This window comes from Phaseolus vulgaris, chromosome 7 (genome assembly GCF_051622355.1).
Source record: "Phaseolus vulgaris cultivar YP4 chromosome 7, ASM5162235v1, whole genome shotgun sequence".
Lineage (NCBI taxonomy): Eukaryota > Viridiplantae > Streptophyta > Magnoliopsida > Fabales > Fabaceae > Phaseolus > Phaseolus vulgaris.
The window spans coordinates 55,598,870-55,620,591 of NC_143504.1; the positions used below are offsets into that span (position 1 = coordinate 55,598,870).

Here is a 21,722-nt window from a genome sequence, read left to right on the forward strand (position 1 = left end):
ACATAAATAAAATAGATCAAATTGATTATAAATTGATGGAAAATAGGTAGTGTGAGTCAAACCAATCTCTAACATAACGCTACAAGAAAAAAAAATTAACAAAAAAAATGCATCAAGTCCCTTGATGAAATGCAAATAAAAACATTTTTTTAATCATATTATTAAACTGTGTATAAGTGTTAAAGTAAATTGAAGAAATGTTAATACTTTTATATATATGATATGATTAAATACGAAGTCCCAATATTAAAATTATTTAAAAAAAATCTGAAAATATTAAAGAAGAAATAAAAAAATTAAATTGAATTTATATTTATTAAAAAATAACTAAGATAATATTATATTATAATATATTTTATTAACCATAAATTTAAAATATAAATTATATATTAAAAAATAGATTACTATAGGTTTTAGTTATAATATAATTTAAATATTAAAAATACACTTAGAAAAATATGTGTGAACCTAAGTGATCTTAGGAATTAGGTGAGATATCATTTTTTTTTCCCTCTCCTAATTTTTGAAATTTCTAAGAGAGTACCTTATCTGAAGTAGCTACATCTCTGATGCACCTTTTTCTTCTAAAAATTATTGTATATATTAATAATTTTTTAATTTATAAAATAATATTTAATTTATTTAATATAATAATAATAATTTTTTATTATTTAATTATTTTATTATAGTAGAAAGTGACCTGTGACACTTAATATAGAATTGTTCATTTTTACAAATATTCGTAATAAGAATAATGACAAAAGAAATATTTTTAATTCAATTTGTGGATAGGGAAGCTAATGAAGCAACACGTATGCTAAAATATTTGGTTAATCAAATTTAATCAACGTGAATAAGTTCGGATTAATGGGTATAAAGTGTATGATGATAACAAATATTTAAAATTTAACCTATAAATCAAAGCACTTACTTTTATTAAATTCAACATTTCCAAATCACTCTTTATTTTAATTTTATATTGTATAACAAGTAACATTAATTTAGTTTTAATTTTTCATTAATATTAAGTATGACCAAATCAATACTATTATTGTAAAATGTTAAATATAAATAGTAGTAAACATCAACATTTAATAATTTGAGTTAGAAAAATGTATTTCAACACAATTCTTTTTTATATATATGTTGGATGAAAATAGCATAATATAGAGAAATTAGAGGGAGATGTGGCAGAATGTGATTAGAAGTTTTGTGCAAAAGCACTATTTTTAATAGATTGATAGCTACTTTTTGGGGTTAGAAACATTGGAGATATCCAAACCAAAACTCCTTCAACCCAAATAAACTCTTTCTTCTCTACTCCTAACAATTTTTTCTCTCTTCTTCAATCTGCCCCTCTCTTCATTCTCTTTGCATTTTCAGATATTCAAAATTTGTTCTGCAGTTTTTGAAGATGGGGCAACAGTCTTTGATCTATAGCTTTGTGGCTCGAGGCACCATGATTCTTGCTGAGTACACTGAGTTTTCTGGGAACTTCACCTCCATTGCCTCTCAATGCCTGCAAAAGCTTCCTTCTACCAACAACAGATTCACCTACAATTGTGATGGCCACACTTTCAATTATCTTGTTGAAAATGGATTCAGTACGTCTGCATGTTTTGATTTCATGCATCATATTGTTTTCATGATCGATTAATTCATTTCTGTATGTGGAATCTATTTGATCTAGATCTTGATCATAGCTTTTGTTTACATCTGTTTTCCTTTTTTACTTTACTGCATGTTTAACAGGTGAAATTGTCTCTTTTCTGATCCTTTTCTCAAGATCTAGCTGATAATTTTTCTTACCCTTTTTCAATCTCATACAGTACAGAATATAAAGTGGAAAAAGTTAGAGTGTATCTGGTTTATGTTTTCATAAATACTGAAGACAAAACTAAATAATATTATTGCATAGACAGCTGGTGGAAGTTGATACAAAAAACAAATTGTTGAATTAACATGAGACTGAACAAGATGATGAAATCAATAGAAAATATCATAGAACATCTCACATTTTTTTTTATTGATTATCAAAACACTTTTTTTGGAAATAATTTTTAAACTTTAACAGATTTTGGATAAATATTATATTGTGGGGGTAGTGTGAAATTGTTTTAGAAAACAGTTTTTAAAACCAAAAATAAAAATATAATCAAACACCCTAATTTTCTCTATTATATTTCTGCTTTCTATTTTTTATCAGGAAGAACAGAGAAGAGATTTATGTGTCCTTTTACACACCTAAACCAACAAAATATATATATATATATATATATATAATATTATATAATTTTAAAGTCTTTGAATAGAAATAATATTGACATTATTCTATAAAAAATTAATTAAATAGACACTTATTATATTAATTAAATTAAAAATTATTTTAAAGACTAAAAATTATTGGTATTTAAATTAATTTATATTATTATTAATAATAAAAAAATTAATTAATTATCAAATTTTAGGTACCAACTTATCAGATTTTAAAAATTTATAAATTTAGTCTGATGATTTTCATAATATGGTGTCCCTTTTACAAAAGAATTTTAGGATCAGAATTTGATTGCATATATGTTCCACTTTAAGAAAAAAAATAGAAACAGTTATGTGGATAATGATGTGTTCACAGGGATGAACATTGATCTGAGAAGTAGTTTGTGTTTAGGGTTTTGTGATAAAGTATTTGGTTTATTTTGGATTTTGCAGCCTACTGTGTGGTGGCTGTTGAATCTGCTGGTAGACAGCTTCCTATTGCTTTTCTAGAACGTGTGAAGGAAGAATTCAGCAAAAAATATGGTGCAGGCAAAGCTGCAACTGCTTCAGCTAAGAGCCTAAACAGAGAATTTGGGTACCCTATTTTTTCATCACTGCATTTTGCTATCATGCATTTACATGCACTTGCAGAAAACACAAGTAATTTTTTATGAGAAACCCTAATGGCATTCTCCAACAATGGTTTGTGAAATGTGCAGGCCAAAACTGAAACAGCAAATGCAATACTGTGTTGATCATCCTGAAGAGATCAACAAACTTGCCAAAGTGAAGGCTCAAGTTTCTGAAGTGAAAGGTGTTATGATGGAAAACATTGAGAAGGCAAGATTTATTTATATACAAATCACATGCTCGATTAATTAAAGTCATTTACTATAGAAAAATTATTATCAATAACAGTTTTATCTTTAAAAAAACATACGAGTAGGTTAATAAAAAAAAGTTTTATTGACATTGATATGGAACTATATTTTTTTGGACACATTAATATATTTAATATTTATTTTTTAATAATTTATGACACCCACCATTCAACAAATATATTATTATTAATTTGATTGAAATATTAATTAGGTTTTTTTTGCAGGTTCTTGATCGAGGAGAAAAGATCGAGATGTTGGTGGATAAGACTGACAATCTTCGTTCTCAGGTTCCATTTTCTTCTTTATTTTTATTTAATATTTTTTCGTTATTTTTTTTATTTTTTTTTTACATTAGTTTTTGCTTATGCCATTACTTAGATATTATTGATTACTGTTGCAACTTGTCATTACATGCTATTTTATATAATTGCTAATTTAGTTCTCACAAATACACTTTTTAATTTTTTTCTTTAATCACCCAACAGTTAGTGATGAGTAAATAATAGTAAAAGTTAACATCAAAACTAAATGCTACACAGATTATTTTACAAATACTAGATCAGAACATAAAAAAATAAACATCACAAGACCGAAAAAACAACTTTATATGATTTTTAATTTAGTCTCAATACCTATTTTTTAAAATTGTTTATCTTTAATCACCCCAACTGATAACTATAAAATAGTTAAAATTAAAATAAAGATGAAATATTGTTTTTTTTTCAAAGGATAAAAGCATTACAAGGTAAAAAGATGTTACTTAACTTTTAATTTAGTCACTATAAACATATTTTGCATTCTTTAATCATCCCAAAACTTAAGGATAAACAAATAATACTAAAAATAGCATAAAATTGAATATTATATGAAATTTATTTCTAAAAGACTAAAACAAAACAAAAATCAAGAATAAAAAAGTATTTGAAACCTTTAATTTGATGACTTGGTACTTCTGTGTTTATATTTTAATCATTCTCATATTTTTTTAATCTCTGAAATGAATAACGATGACTAAATAATAATTAACATTCTTCTTTTATAAAAGCTCTTATTACATTAAAACTTGATATTTCAACTAGAATTGTATATTAACAACAATTATCTGTTATTAAATAAAAAATTATTATAAAAAAATAATTAACATAAATTTGAGTATATATAATATAATTGATCTTGTTGCAGGCACAAGACTTTAGAACACAGGGCACAAAGGTTAAAAGGAAGATGTGGGTTCAAAATATGAAGATAAAATTGATTGTTTTTGGTATCGTGGTAGCATTGTTTTTGATCATGTTTATGTCTATATGTCGTGGCATCAGCTGCTTACATTAGGGTTTTCTTTTTTTTTCCTTTTCTTTCATCAATTTTCCAACATTTTATGTCTCACCCTATATTCTTAATCTCATTAATCAGTCTTTAGTTAATTATATTATCCATTGTCAATGCCCTCTCTAGTATATTCATTTCTCAATTATATTTCCTAAATATAATATGTACATCACACAATCAATAATTCATATTTAATGATTTTAAACTAATCATTCTATTTGTATATAAGTTATAAATTTTTAATCTATTTATTATAACGATGAAACTTATTTAAATTTTTAATCATTGTATTTATATATAAATTATAAATTATAAACTAATCACGTCATGATTTCCAATCTATTTATTATAACGATGAAACTTATTTAAATTTTGATAAAAATAATATAAACTCGCAATTTCTTTATTGTCTTTTTCTTATCTATAATTTAAATATGATTTTAGTTTTTATAAATTGAGTAAATTATAGTTTTAATTCTATAAATTGTTTTTTTAATATCTTCTACTTTTGAAATACTACTGTTGGTCTTTAACATTTATTATAAGATAAATAAATAAATATTGCAAATTTCATATTAATATTATATTACAAATATACTGTGAGACATTATTTGAAATAATCAATTCACGTCTCATTTAGTACATAAATACTTAACGAATTTCACGTAATAAAAGTAAAAAATACTTTTAATACTAAATAACAAAGATTAAATATAATTCTATTTAGAAATCAAAAGTTAACTTATTCAGTTAAAATTTATTTATTTAACTTTTTAAAATATTAAAATTAGTGTAGATATTTTAAAGGTGAAAAAAATAAGCAAAATAATTAAAATTAGCTGGACAATTCATTCAAATGTTCTTTTTGGCACATCTATCATACAAAAGATGTGAGGCTCCAACCAAAACAAGAATCATGCTTCAATGCCCTTTATAAAGAGGTAATAGGTTTTATATGCTACTAAAATTTTAACTACTCATTTAAAAATTATTTATTAATAATATAAATTAATTTAATTTTTTGATGATAAACCCTAAACTCCCAAAATCTTATTTTCGAAAAAGGTACTCACTTAATCACAATAGACGCAACTTCAAAAATATGCTTATTTTGTCAGAGAAATAACTCCAGATTACATTCGATCTTTTTACGAATACACACCTAAACTGGAATCTTGAATTACATAAGATTTTATGCTATATTATTTATATATATATATATATATATTAATTAGTGAAAGAAGAAAAATTGATTAAAAACTGGTTGTTTAAGCCTGAAATTCTAATTGAATTTGATTGTCAGCCCCACAAAGACAGAAGTGTGATTTCCAGCTATGGATGGTGGGCCAGCCGAAAGCACAGGTTTATGCGAATAGCAAAGTTCCTGACCCAGGCGAATATATGGGGTAAAACCAAACCAAGCCGTTGCATACAATGAACTGTAGTTGAATCGACGACAATAATCAAAGGTGGGTAATGGATTTTGAAGTAAACTGATGTCACACCATACATGGTTTAATTGTTCTCGTAATTTCTAATGGTTTGTTTTTGGAACACCTTTGAAAGTACAATCTAACAATTTTTTGATATAAATACGAAATCCTATTTTTTTTTTATTTAGAAATGAAATCAATTGAATTTCAAAGGAAACTAGTTTGATAGATTAAAAAAAAAATGGTATAATTAGGAAAAAAATGAATTTTGTAAATTTATTTCTCTTTTTTTCTAATGTATACATCATTGAATGAAAATCAATGTCATATCAAAATGCATGTATTTAGTTAGCATATGTATCTATCTATATAGATAGATATGCTAACTTGAAATGAGGTGATTCATCCATTTTGAAGTACACTTAAATCGCATGAGATCCTTCACTTAAACCCTTAACAAAATCTCCATCATTCTTTCTTTAAAGAAGTGCAAAACATTGAGATGGTGAAGACATTTATGTGATGAGATGCACACAAAGGAATCAAAGTAAAAAATCTTAGTTTACACAAAGTATCTGAGAACAAAATTACAAATCAGATAACCAAGAAAAAAAAAAGATATTGATCAATATATATTAAAAAAACATATCTTATTAGGAAAAAATAATTTATTAGGAAAAAAATACTTTCACAACAGAAAAAATCAAAATATTCTTTAGATAACCCGTTATAATAATACAATAATATATATTAGTATTTTAATTTTTTTAAAAATATTAATTTATTGAATTTTTGGTAAGTGTAACTACTGTAGGATTAAAATTGAAGTTTAAAAAAAAGAGAATAAATGTCAGTACAAAAATATTTAAAGAGAAAATAAAGTGATCCAGAAGATATACTCAACTATACATTAGTTATCATATTGAACACACTGTGAATATGTTACGTTACTTTTTTTTACTAAAATTTGTTATAGATTACAAACTTATATGGTGTTTGCAACTTTTGGTTTAATTTTTTTATTTATTAAAATTTCGCTTCAACTAAATATAAAAATCAAGTAAGTTTTTGTTTGGTTTTAATTTAGTACAAAATTCAAAGTTAAATTAAAATAAAATTTCGGAACTCTTTAAATTAGTTTTAACGATTTCTTTTTTAAATAAAAACTTTTATGTTATACATTATTATACAACTTAACTCATCTCAAATAATAACAATAATTTATCATCACATAAAAAAATATTATAAAAAAAATATAAAGATATAAGGAACTGTAAGTTTAAGGATTTCACTTATTATTGTTATATAATTTCAAAAAAAATATATTAATATATGAATTATATAATCTTATAAATATACTATAATTACAATATAATGAGTAAACCAATATATGAAGTGTTTGGTAGTTGTTAATTAACTTTTAAATATAACATTATATTTTGAATCTAACAACTTATTTTCAAATAAGGTTTTGTATACTTTTAATTTAATCAAAATCCAAATTTAAAATTAAATTAAATTTTGGAGCTCTTTTTGATAAATGGGATTTTCATTATAACTATTCTTTTATACACTTTTTATTTTATCTTTATATCAATATTTTATTTTATTATTTTACAGATATCTATATATATATATATTTATACTTATATATAAAGAGGACATTTTATTTAATTATTTTTGGCATAATTTTTTATTTTATTTTTATGTTAATATTTTTTTTTATTTTAAAAATATATATTTATACATGTATATGTATATAAAGACTCATTATAACGATTTTTGATATACATTTTTTATTTTTTATTTTATCTTAAATAATATTTTATTATTTTAGAGATATCTATACCTATGTATATTTATACCAACATAGGAGATTTTCCATTATAAATGTTTTTAACATATATTTATTTTATTTTATCTTTAAGTCAATATTTTATTTTATTATTTTACAAATATATATCTATACCCTCCCATTATATTTGTTTTTGTGGTATACAATTTTTATTTCTTATTTTATTTTTATGTCAATATTTTATTTTATTATTCTATACCTATACAAAAGATAATTAATTTATCATTATAATTGTTTTTTATATACTTTTTATTTTTTATTTTATTATTTTACAACCTATTTATAAAGGATTTTTCATTATAACTGTTTTTGGTATACACTTTGTATTTCTTATTTTATCTTTATGTTAATATTTTATTTTATTATTTTACAAAAATAAAATAAAAAAAATATAAAAATATATATATATATATATATATATATATAAATGAGATTTTTCATTATAATTGTTTTTGTTATACATTTTTTATTTCTTTTTTAATTTTTATGTTAATATTTTCTTTTATTATTTTACAAAATATCTATACATATATATCTATATAACTATAGATAACTATGTTTAAAGGAATTCCCACTATAACGGTTTATAATTATAAATTCCTTTATATATATTTATAAAATTTAATAAATAACTTTTATAATTTAAAAATTGATATTAAACTACACACGGATTTCTTGTTTATTTATGTAAATCTTATTCAAATTTATTTTGATATACTATCAGGTTATATTCTTATTTATTTTCTATATTAAAAATGTTGGGCCAAGCGTATGTGCAAATAAGAACAGCGATGACAAATACTACTGGGTCAGAAATGATGCAACAAAGTAAAAAAGTTTTCAGAATCTCTTACACAATTTAACCATATGGCAAACATAATCACATTCATTTTGAAAAATTCATATCTATCCTATTATCTTTCTTATTGTATAGAAAGAATGCACTACCATAGCTTCCAATCTCCATAACATTATCATTCTCAGATAGACAAAATCACTGGAACAATTGGCATGCCATAAGAAACGTGAATGTAAAGATCTTCAATATTTATATTGAGCACCAATGTCCACGATTTTGCAACTCCAAACTCCCTCATTGTCCAAAGTGACATTTCTCGATAAGAAAGACACAAACATCCCTTTAAAACCTCAATCGCAGGCACATGGAGATACACTTCATAATCAACTTCAGGCATTGACAAATAATTGCATTTCTCATTCTTGTTCATGGAACATTTCCCCCCATAACTAGAACCGAATTTGGGAGCTGTAAACCAGTTTACACTACCACACACATAAACTCCATAAAGACTCAACGTGACCAGAGCATCACAACATACTTAAAATATTTCTCCAACAACTGTCACCTAAAGAATGAACACTAACCTCCATTTTTTGTGATTTATTATCCAACAAAACAACAAACCATAACTTCGCTCATTAGCCTGATGGAGAATCTTGCAAGCAAACCAAGCCCGTTGCATACACCCCGTGTAATTGTGGTTGAATCGATGACAATAATCAATGGTGGATGATGGATTTTGAAGTAAACTTTGTAAAGATGCCACACAATCACAATATGCATGATCTAAGACGATGTGGTTCATCTATTTTGAAGTGCACCTGAATCGCATGAGATCCTTCACTGGAACCCTTGACAAAATCTCCATGCAGAACATTGAGACGATGAAGACATTTATGTGATAAGATGCACGCAAAGGAATAAAGTCAAAAACCCAAATTTCCACAAATGTGTTAGAGAATAAAATTACAAATCAGATAACCAAGAAACAAAGTGATATGGATCAAAATATATATATATATATATATATATATATATATATATTAAAAAAAATATATGTTCAAGTTTGGAAAAGATAATTTATTAGGAAAAAATATTTTCACACCAAAAAAAATCAAAATATTCTTTAGATAATCCGTTATAATAATACAATAATATATATTAGTATTTTAAAATTTAAAAATATACTCAATTATACATTAGTTATCATATTGAACACACAGGTGAATATGTTACGTTACTTTTTTATACTAAAATTTGTTATAGATTACTAACTTATAAGGTGTTTGCATCTTTTGGTTTGATTTTTTTTTATTAAAAATTCACTTCAACTAAATATAAAAATCAAGTAAGTTTTTGTTTGGTTTTAATTTAGTACAAAATTCAAAGTTAAATTAAAATAAACATTATTATACAAATTTACATGTGTCAAGTAATAATAATAATTTATCATAATATAAAAAAAATATTATAGAAATAAATAAATATAAGGAACTATAACTTTAAGGATTTCAGTTACTAATATTCTTTAGTAATTATTGTTATATAATTTCAATTTTTCTTGTATTAATATATGAATTATATAATCTTATAAATATACTATAATTACAATATAATCACCCTTTAAGATATATGAAGATATATGAAATGTTTGTTAGTTGTTAATTAATTTTTAAATATAACATTATATTTAGATATACTAAGTAGTTGGGTTCAGTTTTTTTATTTTGAATCTAACAACTTATTTTCAAATAAGATTTTTATAGTTTTCATTTAATACAAAATCCAAAATTAAATTAAATTAAAATTTTAGAGCTCTGTTTGATAAATGAGATTTCCATTATAACTATTTTTTATACCTTTTTATTTTTTATTTTATCTTTATATCAATATTTTATTTTATTATTTTAAAGATATTTATATATCTATATATTTATAGTTATATATATATAAAAAGAGAATCTTTCATTATAACTATTTTGACATACAATTTTTATTTTATTTTCATGTCAATATTTTATTTTTTTTATTTTAAAAATATATATTTATATCTATATAAAGGGAAATTCTCTTTATAACCGTTTTTTTATAATTTTTTATTTTATCTTTAAATCAATATTTTATTTTATTATTTTAGAGAAATCTTTACCAATGTATATTTATCCGTTTTTTTATAATTTTTTATTTTATCTTTAAATCAATATTTTATTTTATTATTTTAGAGAAATCTTTACCAATGTATATTTATAGCAACATAGGAAATTCTCCATCATAACTGTTTTTTACATATACTTTTTATTTTATCTTTATGTTAATATTTTATTTTATTATTTTACAAATATATATCTATACCCTTCCATTATATCTGTTTTTGTGGTATATACTTTTTATTTTTTATTTTATCTTTATCAATATTTTATTTTATTATTCTATACCTATTCAAAAGATAATTTCTCATTATAATTATTTTTGGTATACATTTTTAATTTTATTATTTTACAACCTGTATATAAAGAGGATTTTTCATTATAACTTTGTTTTATACACTTTTTATTTCTTATTTTATCTTTATGTTAATATTTTATTTTATTATTTTACAAATATATATATATATATATATATATATATATTTATACCTATATATAAATGAGATTCTCTATTATAATTGTTTTTGGTATACACTTTTTATTTTTTATTTTATCTGTATGTCAATATTTTCTTTTTTTATTTTATAAATATCTATACCTATATGTCTATATACCTATGTTTAAGGGAATTCCTCACTATAACTGGTTTTTTATACAATTTTTTATTTTATCTTTATGTCAATATTTTATTTTTTTATTTTACCGATATATATTTATATTTATATAAGTGAGATTTTTCATTATAACTATTTTTTTATACATTTTTTATTTTTTATTTTATCTTTATGTCAATATTTTATTTTATTATTTTACATATATCTATACCTATATAAAGACAATTTTCTATTATTACTGATTTTGATATACACTCCTTATTTCTTATTTTATCCATTTTAAAGATTAAAAATATATTAATATTTAAATTAATTTATATTATTATTATTAAATAATTTATAATAATTAACTATCAATTTTAAATTTAAATATTTGGTAGTTAAAACTTAATAGTTAATTAAATATTAATTTAAAAATTATTTATCAGTAATATAAAGTACTTTAAATATCAATAATTTTTATAAACTTAAAATATTAAAAAAATTAAAGATTTAGTAACTAATTATTCCTACTGTAAGATTAGTTTCCATGATTTTAAACCAATCATTCTATTTATATATAAATTATAAATTTTTAAGTACATGACAAAGATAAGTATTTCTAACAGTTTTTTCCAACAAATCCTGCAAATTTAAATTTAAATTTAAAACATAAACCAATTTATGGAATGAACCAATATCAATATTGTAGATAACAAAATTTTAGATTGACATAATCCTTTATAATAAATTATCCCAAACCAAAATCATATATTTGAAAGCATAATTGACCAATTAAGTATTAGTTGATACTTATTTATAACACAATTTATAAGTTGAATAACTTAATTTGTAAAATCGATTTAAGATAAATTTTATATATTTACTTATATATTATATTATAAATTGTCTTAATTTATAATAAACATGTTTATTTTGAAAGAAAAATAAAATTACACGTTACCTTAGAAATCTCAATTTTGACTAGTGAAAAATGTGGACATGATTTCCAATCTATTTATCAAAACTATGAAACTTATTTAGTTTTTGATAAAAATAATATAAATTCACCACTTCTTTAGTGTTTTTATCTATAATTTAAATATGATTTTACTTTTGATAAATTGAGTAAATTATAGTTTTAATTCTATATTTTTTTTTAATAATATCTTCTACTTTTGAAATCACTATTGGTCTTTAACATTTATTATAAGATAAATAAATAAATATTGCCAATTTCAATTCTTTTCATATTAATATTATATTACAAATACTATTAGACATTATTTGAAATAATCAATTCACAACTCATTTAGTACATAAATAATTAACGAATTTCAGATAATAAAAGTAAAAAATACTTTTGATATTAAATAACAAAGATTAAATATAATTTTACTTAAAAATCAAAAGTTAACTTATTCACTTATTTTCTTTTAATTTTTAAAAAATATTAAAATTAATGTATTTTAAAGGTGAAAATAGTCAGCAAATAATTGAAATTGGTAAAACTATCCCTCTGGAAAACAATCCATTCAAATGTTCTTTTCGTGACATGTATCACACAAAATGTGAGGCTGCAGTCAAAACAAATATCATGCCTTCCATTCAGAAAAGCAAATAACATTTTTATGAAAAATAAATATAAATACAAACAAACGAAAAATTGTTCTTTAGTTTTCGGTAGTAAAATACCTACTCCCTTTTCTGGTTCATGGTAGAATATTTGGGAAATTGGATGAATCGGTTTAATGTGTGTGGAATGTTTAAGTAATGAAAACAAATTGACATGAAGATTTCATAGGGTTGTTTGATTAAAATGTTAGCCGTTTTACAAAATTATCGATTCAGAGGTTGCCTTGACACCATTGATAAAAGATAAAAAAAATTAACAAAAGCTCAACACATGTGAAATAATATCAACTAATCCAACCTGAACATTCATATTCAGTTTAATTCAAGGAGCTACAAGGACATCTTCATAAATGGGTTTAAATCATAGCCGTCTGGGAGATACTCCTGCATCCGATTATTACAACTTGTATTATTATATTAATTGCAGAGGTATTTCACCTAATCACAATAGACGTCCATTTCAATATATTCACATATTTTAATATATTTCCAGAACCTCTTACACAATTTAACTAACCTAAGAATTTTGATATGACAAAACCAAACTTTGAACATAATCGTATGAGAAACAAGAAAACTTATGTTGAAAACTTTATGACGATCTATCATATTATCTTTCTTATTGTATAGAAAAAATGCAGTACCATATCCAATCACCATAACATTATCATTATCAAATATAGACAAAATCACTGAAACAATTGGCATGCCATAAGGAACATGAATTTCAAGATCTTGCCAATTTATATTCAGCAACGATGTCCACGATTTTGCAACTCCAAAATCCCTCATTGTCCAAACAAGAAACTGTTTCAGTTGATGACAAGAAAGATACAAACATTCCTTTAAAACCTCAATTGCAGGCACATGGACGTACAATTTACAATCAACTTCAGGTATTGGCAAATAATTGCATTTCTCATTCTTCACATCATAAGAAAATATTTTTAACTTGTTCATGAAACATTCCCCTCGATAACTAGAACCGGATTTGGGAGCTGTTAACCAGTTTATAGTACCACACACATAAACTCCATAAAGACTCAAAGTGACCCAAGCATCACAACTTAAGATATTTCTCCAACAACTGTCACCTAAAGAATGAACACTAACCTCCATTTTTTGTGATTTATTATCCAACAAAACAACTTGGTAAGTGTCACTCCAATCATCGTAGCCAAACCCGAATACAAAAGAATCATTAGAATGAATGCGCACACGTGGAGAATCTTCACTCATTAGCCTTGTTGATGGATTCCAAAACCGAACCCATAATTCTTCAAAATCATCTCCACGATGAGAATCTTGCAAGCAAACCAAGCCGTTGCATACACCCAAGACAGTGTAATTGTGGTTGAATCGACGAGAATGATCAATGATGGATGATGGATTTTGAAGAAAACTTTGTAAAGATCTTTCACCAGGCTGGGTCAAAATTAATATTGATGGGGCTGCTAGGGGTATCCTGGTCTTGCTACTTGTGGAGGTATTTTTCGTGGGAGTATGGGAGAATTTATTGGTGCTTTTTCAGCGTTTCTTGAAGTTCAAATTGCTTTGGTTGCTGAGTTTTATGGAGTTATACATGCTATGGAGGAAGCTCAAAAAATGGGACTTACTAATGTCTGGCTTGAATGTGATTCTGCCTTGGTTTGTGCAGCGTTTACTACCAGGACTAATGTTCCGTGGATGCTTCAGAATCGATGGAATACTTGTCTTAATTTTTGTGGGACAATCAGGTTTAGGGTAACTCATATTTTTCGTGAAGGGAATGCGTGTGCTGATAAGTTGGCTAATTTAGGATTTATTCATAGAGAATCTTTTCATTGATATAATAGACTCCCAGCTAGTCTGTTCTTATAATTCTTTATGAATAGGTATAATCTACCTATGTATCGTTTGTGTTAACATATGGGTTTTGGTCTAGTTCCCCTATATTTTTGTATTTTCTTTCTCTTTTCTTTTTTTAATAATATTTTTTTTCATGTGATGCCAGATGATTGTTGTTACTTGAGGTGTCAGCTTAGTTGAGATGTCAAGTTGCATAGTGATGCCTAACACGAAAACTTTATAAATAAATAAAAAAACATGATGTCACACAATACATGGTTTCATTGCTCTCGTAGTCTCCGATGGTTAATAAGAAACTCCATGTTAATATTCCGAAATATCGAAGGAATCAAGTGAAAACTCACAAGGGGGTAAGGAGGGATCTGAGGGAAACTCATGTGGATATGAAGAGGGGAGAAGGGAAGCTTAAGGAGGTTTGGGTGGAGAAGAAAAGGAACGTGACCTACGCTGAAGCTGTGAAAGGGGAAGTGCAACAGGAGAAATGGAAGGGGACACCGATAGAAATAAAAATGCTTATTCTTCCTTGGATGGTAAAAAGCGTTGTTGGGCAACTCAAGGAAGGCATGAGCGTTGATCAGGTGGGTGAGGAATTAGTGAAAGAAGGCTTGCATAAATTAAGAGCAAGATCTTTGGGAGACAACTTAATTCTTTTGACACCGAGAGAGGGGGAGCACACTAGGGATATTATCAGGGATAATAAAGATTGGTTTGACGGTTTTTTCTTAAGCATTAAGCCGTGGATGGTGTCGTGCGTGGCAGACCATAAACTCACATGGGTAAGATGCTATGGGTTACCCCTACCCTTCTGGAAAGAAGAATGCTACACAAAAGTGTTGGGGGAATCGGTTACGTTGGTTTCTGTTGACACTTCTTCTTTGCTGTGGGAGAAGCTAGAATACGTTAGACTTCAAGTGCGATGTAGGTATAATTACAATCCTAGAACAGTGAAGAGTATGCATATCAATGAACAAAGGTGCAATATCCTTATTGAAGAGGAGGTCCCTGTGAACTACGGAATCATGAATATGGATAACGAGTTTGGCTTTGGGTCGTCTGATAGTGGGTCAAACTCGAACACTTATGTAGAAGAAACAGTTTTCTCAACCAAAAGCGGCGAGGAGGAGATCCAGTTGATTTATAGGGAGGTAGTCCGATCAAAAAGGGAGGAAGAGGAAGGCGAGACGGTGGAGGGCGGTGAGAAGAGTAGGCAAAAAACGACAAAGCTTTTTGGGGAATCATATCCAAATCTTTTGTCATGTCAGAAGAGTGGGTGCAGATCTTTCACGAATGAAGTAAGCATAGGCCAGAGGGTGGCTCATGGAGCAAACCTAGATTGTAACCCTATACAAAGCCGCGAGTATTCATCCAACGGCTATGTTGTAAGTGAGGAGCTGGCAAAACTGGTCATTGAAGTTGAGTGCTATACTCCAGTGAGAGAAAAAATGGGCCACGTTAGAAAGTTGGAGGCCCAACATCACGTGGACCGGATTGCATTGTTAGCCCAAACCAAAGTGAATGGTCTTGAGACAGGGTCGTTGCAGAAGGTCTGTGAAGGAAAGGAAGGGAATGAAGATGGGTCGGACTTGAACACGAATGGTGAAAAGAAGGAGGAAAGCTATAACGAGAGTGAAGGGAGCGACACAGGGACCCCAATGATGATGTGCGCGTCGACAACTTTGAATGGGGTGAACGATCGTGGTCAAGAAAGGGGCGAGGAAATAACGCTGCCACTGGACCTTGCGGAGGGAGCAACCGTAGGAGGCATCACAACCACCCCACCACGAAGACGAAAATTGAAAGGGCTCTTTGAACTGGGGGATTCGATATCCTTCCCGAGAAGATCAGTGAGACTTCTATCAAGGCGTGCTAAGGCCAATTCTTCTTCATGTGGTAGAGACGGTATGTGTTCAAACTCTATATCTGATGGGAGAATAGTCAATTGTAATCTTCGTTCTGTTGGGCCTAGTCTTACGGCGGAACCATCTAATCTATGGGATATTGGAAAGAAATATGGGCTTAAATGTCGGGGGGACGAGGAGGAGGTAGTTAACGAATACCTCTGTTTGGAAGAGAGATACAGAGGTCATGAAGAACTTTGAGGAGGGAGACAAGAACGACCATATATGTTGATAGTAAATCTGAATATAAGAGGTTTGGGGGGTAGCCTAAAGGCTAGGTACTTGAGACACATCATTGCGAGAGAGGGTGCGGATTTTGCTTGTATTCAAGAAACGAAAGTGAGCTCCATTACGGATGTAAGATGCTTCAATCTATGGGGGAGTAATAATGTGGGGTGGTTACATTATGGTGGAGAGAATGAGAGTGGAAGCTTATTATCCTTATGGCATAAAGACGTACGATTCACATGTGATGGGGAAGGGGTACATTGTTGTTTATGGAAAATATATTAAAATCAATTGCAGATGTGTGGTGGTAAATGTCTACGCTGCATGTTCCTCTAGTGACAAGTTAGCTTTGTGGAAGGAGCTGTCTGATTTTAAAAAGACGTCCTCAGATGGGGTATGGTGTTACTGCGGTGACTTTAATGCCATTAGAAAGCAAGGAGAGAGGAAAGGTGTTACTATGAGGGATAGTAAGACGAGCGAGATGAGAGAGTTTAATTGTTTCATAGAAGCTAATCTTCTGTTTGAAATTCCTTTGGTGGGTAAGCCCTATACTTGGTTTAATTCAAATGGGAAGGCCAAGAGCAGGCTAGATAGAGTATTAGTAACCGAAGAATGGATGCAAACATGGCCTATGTGTAAGCAGTATGTGTAAAGAAGGGAGGTCTCTGACCACTGTGCAATAGTGGTGAAGTCTGTGGACAAGGATTGGGGTCCAAAACCCTTTAGATCCATTGATGCCTGGTTTATGGAAAGGGGGTTTGGAGCAATGGTTAAGGACAAATGGAACTCTTATGTAATACAGGGGAATGCGATTACTGTATTAAAAGAGAAGATGAAGAGGCTGAAGGGCGATCTAAAGGTCTGGAACAAGGTTGAATTTGGTAATTTAGAGAACATTAAGAAGTCTTGTTTGCAGGAAATAGAGGTGTTAGATTGCCAAGATTGCAATGGAGTCATGACGGAAAGTGAAAGGTTGCATAGGATTGGTTTGGTGAGTAAACTGAAGGAGACTGACAAGAAGTTGGAATCCCTTCTATGCCAAAAAGCTAGAGCCAGCTGGTTTAAGAGTGGAGATTAATGTTCAAAATTCTTTCACTCAACTCTGAGATGGAGACGCCTTCAAAATGAAATAAAAGGTGTGGAGGTGGGGGGTCAATGGTGTGAGGAACCGCCTACAGTTCGTTTTGAAGCAAAGAAGTTGTTCGAAAAAAGATTCAAAGCCTCAAGAGACTTTGAGGTTGTTCTAGAAGGGGTAGAGTTTAAAGCACTAACACAAGAAGATAATGACAGTTTGGTGGCAGAGTTCTCAGAGATAGAAGTGAGGGAAGCAGTGTGGAAATGTGATGGGTCGAAGAGTCCAGGACCGGATGGTTTTAATTTTAACTTTATCAGGAATAGTTGGGAGGTAATAAAGAAAGAGGTTATGAGAGCTATGGATTCCTTTTACGCCTCTGGTCATATTCCTAAGGGATGCAATGCTTCTTTCATAGCATTAGTCCCAAAAGTAAGGGATCCCGTTTTGCTAGAACAGTATAGACCTATTTCGTTAGTAGGGGCTATGTATAAGATTATCTCTAAGGTTATAGCGGGAAGAATAAAGAGAGTTCTACCCTCCATCATAAATGACACCCAATCGGCGTTCCTAAAGGATAGAGGGATTCTAGACAGTGTTCTATTGGTCAATGAGGCGATAGAGGATATGCGGAGGAGCGAGAGGAGTGGGTTATGTTTGAAGGTAGACTTTGAGAAAGCCTACGACTCGGTCAGTTGGGTATTCCTTTATGACATGTTGCAGAGGTTGGGGTTTCACAGTAAGTGGATTTCTTGGATCCGAGGATGTATGGAAAGCACCACAGTCTCAGTGCTTGTCAATGGAAGCCCCACGGAGGAATTTAAACCCTCTAGAGGAGTACGACAGGGTGATCCTCTAGCTTGGTTTCTATTCTTAGTGGTAGCAGAAGGATTGACTGGTATAGTAAGACAATCTCTGAAGGCTAGGTTGCTCACATGCCTTAAGTTTGGTAGGGACGAGACCGAATTAAGTATTCTCCAGTTTGCTGATGACACAGTGTTCCTTTATGAGGACTCCTACCCCAATGTGGTGACTCTAAAGGCTATTCTCAGAGGTTTTGAGGTGGCGTCAGGGTTGAAGATTAACTTCTATAAGTCCAAATTAGCAGGTATCAATGTCTCCAGACACAATATGGCATGCTACACAGAAACTTTGAATTGCGCACAGATGGGTATTCCATTTAAGTATCTGGGTCTGGAAGTGGGAGGAAACCCTAGGAAGAAAAAGTTTTGGGATCCGGTGGTAAACAAATTAAAAGCCAGACTTAATGTGTGGAAAGGGAGATTCCTATCTATGGCAGGGAGAATATGCCTAATCAAATCTGTTCTTACTGCAATACCACTCTACTATCTGTCCTTGTTCAGAGCACCGGTTGCGGTGTACAAGAGTATTACCAGAATCCAGAGGAGGTTCTTGTGGGGGTAGGGGAAGGAGAAGGAACCCATTTCATGGGTTAGCTGGAAAATGGTATGCAAACCAAGAGAGGAAGGTGGGCTGGGACTAAGAAATATTCAAAACTTTAATATTGCTTTATTGGCTAAATGGAAGTGGCGTCTTATAGCCGAAGAGAAGGGGAGATGGAAGGAAATGGTGGTCTCGAAGTATGGACAGGGCTCAGAAGTCTCACGAATACCAGTGAACTTCAATCATGGTGGTGGAGAGATCTGATTAAAGTATGTGAGCCGGACGGAGATGGAGGATGGTTCCAAAAAGAAGTAGGGTGGAAACTAGGCTGCAGAGATAAAGTAAGGTTTTGGGAGGACATATGGAATGGGAATTCCAACCTTAAAATCTTGTTTCCTAGATTGTACTCGTTGTCTTTGAATCAGGGGCAAAAGGTGGAAGAGATGGGTAGATGGGATGACGGGGTATGGAGATGGAACTTAAGATGGAGGCGTGCAAGATTTGAATGGGAATCCAAGCTGGAAGAAGAGATGTTAATATTACTATCTACGACTAGACTGCATCGAGAAGAGAAGGATGACCATACGTGGGGGAATGAAGATGAAAGGTGTTTTTCAGTGAATTCTGCTTATGCATGCTTGGTTAACCAAGGAAGAGGAACACACCTAGAGGTGTTTAAACTTCTTTGGAAGGCTAAAGCTTTTCCTAATGTAGTGACCACAGCATGGAGGGCTCTGACGGACAATCTACCAACTAGAGAAAGGCAGAGTAGGAAAGGGGTGATGCTGAATAATACTTTATGTGCTTTATGTCAGACCACGGCTGAATCCAGTCAACATCTCTTCATGGAATGTAAACTTGCGCTGAGTGTTTGGTCGATGTGCTTCAGATGGTTTGGTATAGTGCTTGCCCAACATAATGATATAAAGATCAATTTTGAAAGTTTCCACTTATTTCAGGTCAATTATAAACAAAACTTGGTGTGGAAAGGGGTATGGACATCAGTTGTGAGAAGCATATGGGACCAAAGGAATGAGGTGGTGTTTAAGCAGGGTGTAGTAGATGCAGAGGAGATATTCCAAAAGGCCCAAATCAAATCATGGTTGTGGTTAAAACATAAATCAAACTCTTTCACCTACTCTTTAGTGGACTGGATTTTAAATCCAACATCATGCATTACAAGCTTTAAATAAATGGGGTGGAAGGTGGCTGGTAGATGTGAAGAAGGTAGGAGGCGTGATGGGTGTATTCAGAGTGAGAGTAGAGATGACGTGAGAGGGAGGGTGCGGTGAAGGAGCTGCATCCTTTTTTATAAAAGTAGGGTAACTTTGGAGAACATGTTGTCTGTTCTTTATGCAGGGGTGCTTAAGGATGGAAAAACCTTACTCTTGATACAGAGGTAAACCAGATGGAGCTATTAAGTGGACTCACGGAACAGGATGATGTGCGCATATGGGAGATGGACAGACACACAGAGTTGTAGACGAGAGCTAGGTGATGGAGGTGTGTGGGGCTTTAAGGAGTAAACCTCTTGTGATCTTGGATGGAAAATTCTATGGGCTTTGCCGAACAATGCAAGTTTTTCAATAAAGGGGCAACAACACTCTATATCTGTTAGTGCTGGTGTATAGTTTCTGTGTTTATGTTTTTAGCTGGATGAGATTAACACCAAATTATTAATGTAGATTCCTGTTATTTTGAAACTGGGGTGTATCCCAGGGGAGTAGGGATTTGTTGTAATGTACATCTTTCTCAGGTTTGGAAGCTTTAAACCACAGTGTTCCTCACATGTGGTGTATGGATATTGTATAAGGGTTGGGACATCCCTGAAATGTCTCTCTTAATTTATTTATTCTTTGCTGATAAAATAAATAAATAAGATATTAGTGTTTTTGGAACACCTTTGAAGGTGCAGTTTAACAAATGCACGATCTAAGACGAGGTGGTTCATCCATTTTGAAGTGCACCTGAATTGCATGAGATCCTTCACAGGAACCCTTGACAAAATCTCCATCATCAGTTCTCCATGAAGAACTGCACAACATTGAGACGATGAAGACATTTATATGATGAGATGCACACAAAGGAATCAAGGTCAAAAATCCTAGTTTAGACAAAGGTGTCAGAGAAAAAAATTACAAATCAGATAATCAAGAAACAAAGAAATATGGATCAATATATATATTAAAAAAATATATCTTCAAGTTTGGAAAAGATAATTTATTAGGAAAAAAATACTTTTACACCAGAAAAAATCAAAATATTATTTAGATAATCCATTATAATAATACAATAATATATATATTAGTATTTTAAATTTAAAAAAATATTAATTTATTGA

At 29.3% G+C, this 21,722-nt stretch overlaps 1 protein-coding gene and 2 pseudogenes across 1 annotated transcript; 1 reads left to right on the plus strand and 2 right to left on the minus strand.

The window, feature by feature from the left end:
• Positions 1-1,314: 1,314 nt before the first annotated feature.
• Positions 1,315-4,564, plus strand: LOC137828335 (putative vesicle-associated membrane protein 726). The gene is made up of 5 exons (XM_068634854.2): positions 1,315-1,604; positions 2,710-2,851; positions 2,976-3,096; positions 3,362-3,424; positions 4,320-4,564. The coding sequence occupies exons 1-5, from the start codon at positions 1,415-1,417 to the stop codon at positions 4,467-4,469; spliced, it is 666 nt and encodes a 221-aa protein (XP_068490955.1). The 5' UTR covers positions 1,315-1,414; the 3' UTR covers positions 4,470-4,564.
• Positions 4,565-8,734: 4,170 nt separating this feature from the next.
• Positions 8,735-9,433, minus strand: LOC150026006 (uncharacterized; annotated as a pseudogene).
• Positions 9,434-13,448: 4,015 nt separating this feature from the next.
• On the minus strand, positions 13,449-21,443 carry LOC150026007 (F-box/kelch-repeat protein At3g23880-like; annotated as a pseudogene).
• Between the last annotated feature and the right edge of the window lie 279 nt (positions 21,444-21,722).

Excerpts from the sequence above, each read along its gene's own strand:
- LOC137828335 (XM_068634854.2), top strand. The coding sequence starts at position 1,415 with ATGGGGCAACAGTCTTTGATCTATAGCTTTGTGGCTCGAGGCACCATG. Across the intron at positions 1,605-2,709 it reads TCTTGTTGAAAATGGATTCA|CCTACTGTGTGGTGGCTGTT; the intron begins GTACGTCTGCAT and ends TGGATTTTGCAG. Across the intron at positions 3,425-4,319 it reads CTGACAATCTTCGTTCTCAG|GCACAAGACTTTAGAACACA; the intron begins GTTCCATTTTCT and ends ATCTTGTTGCAG.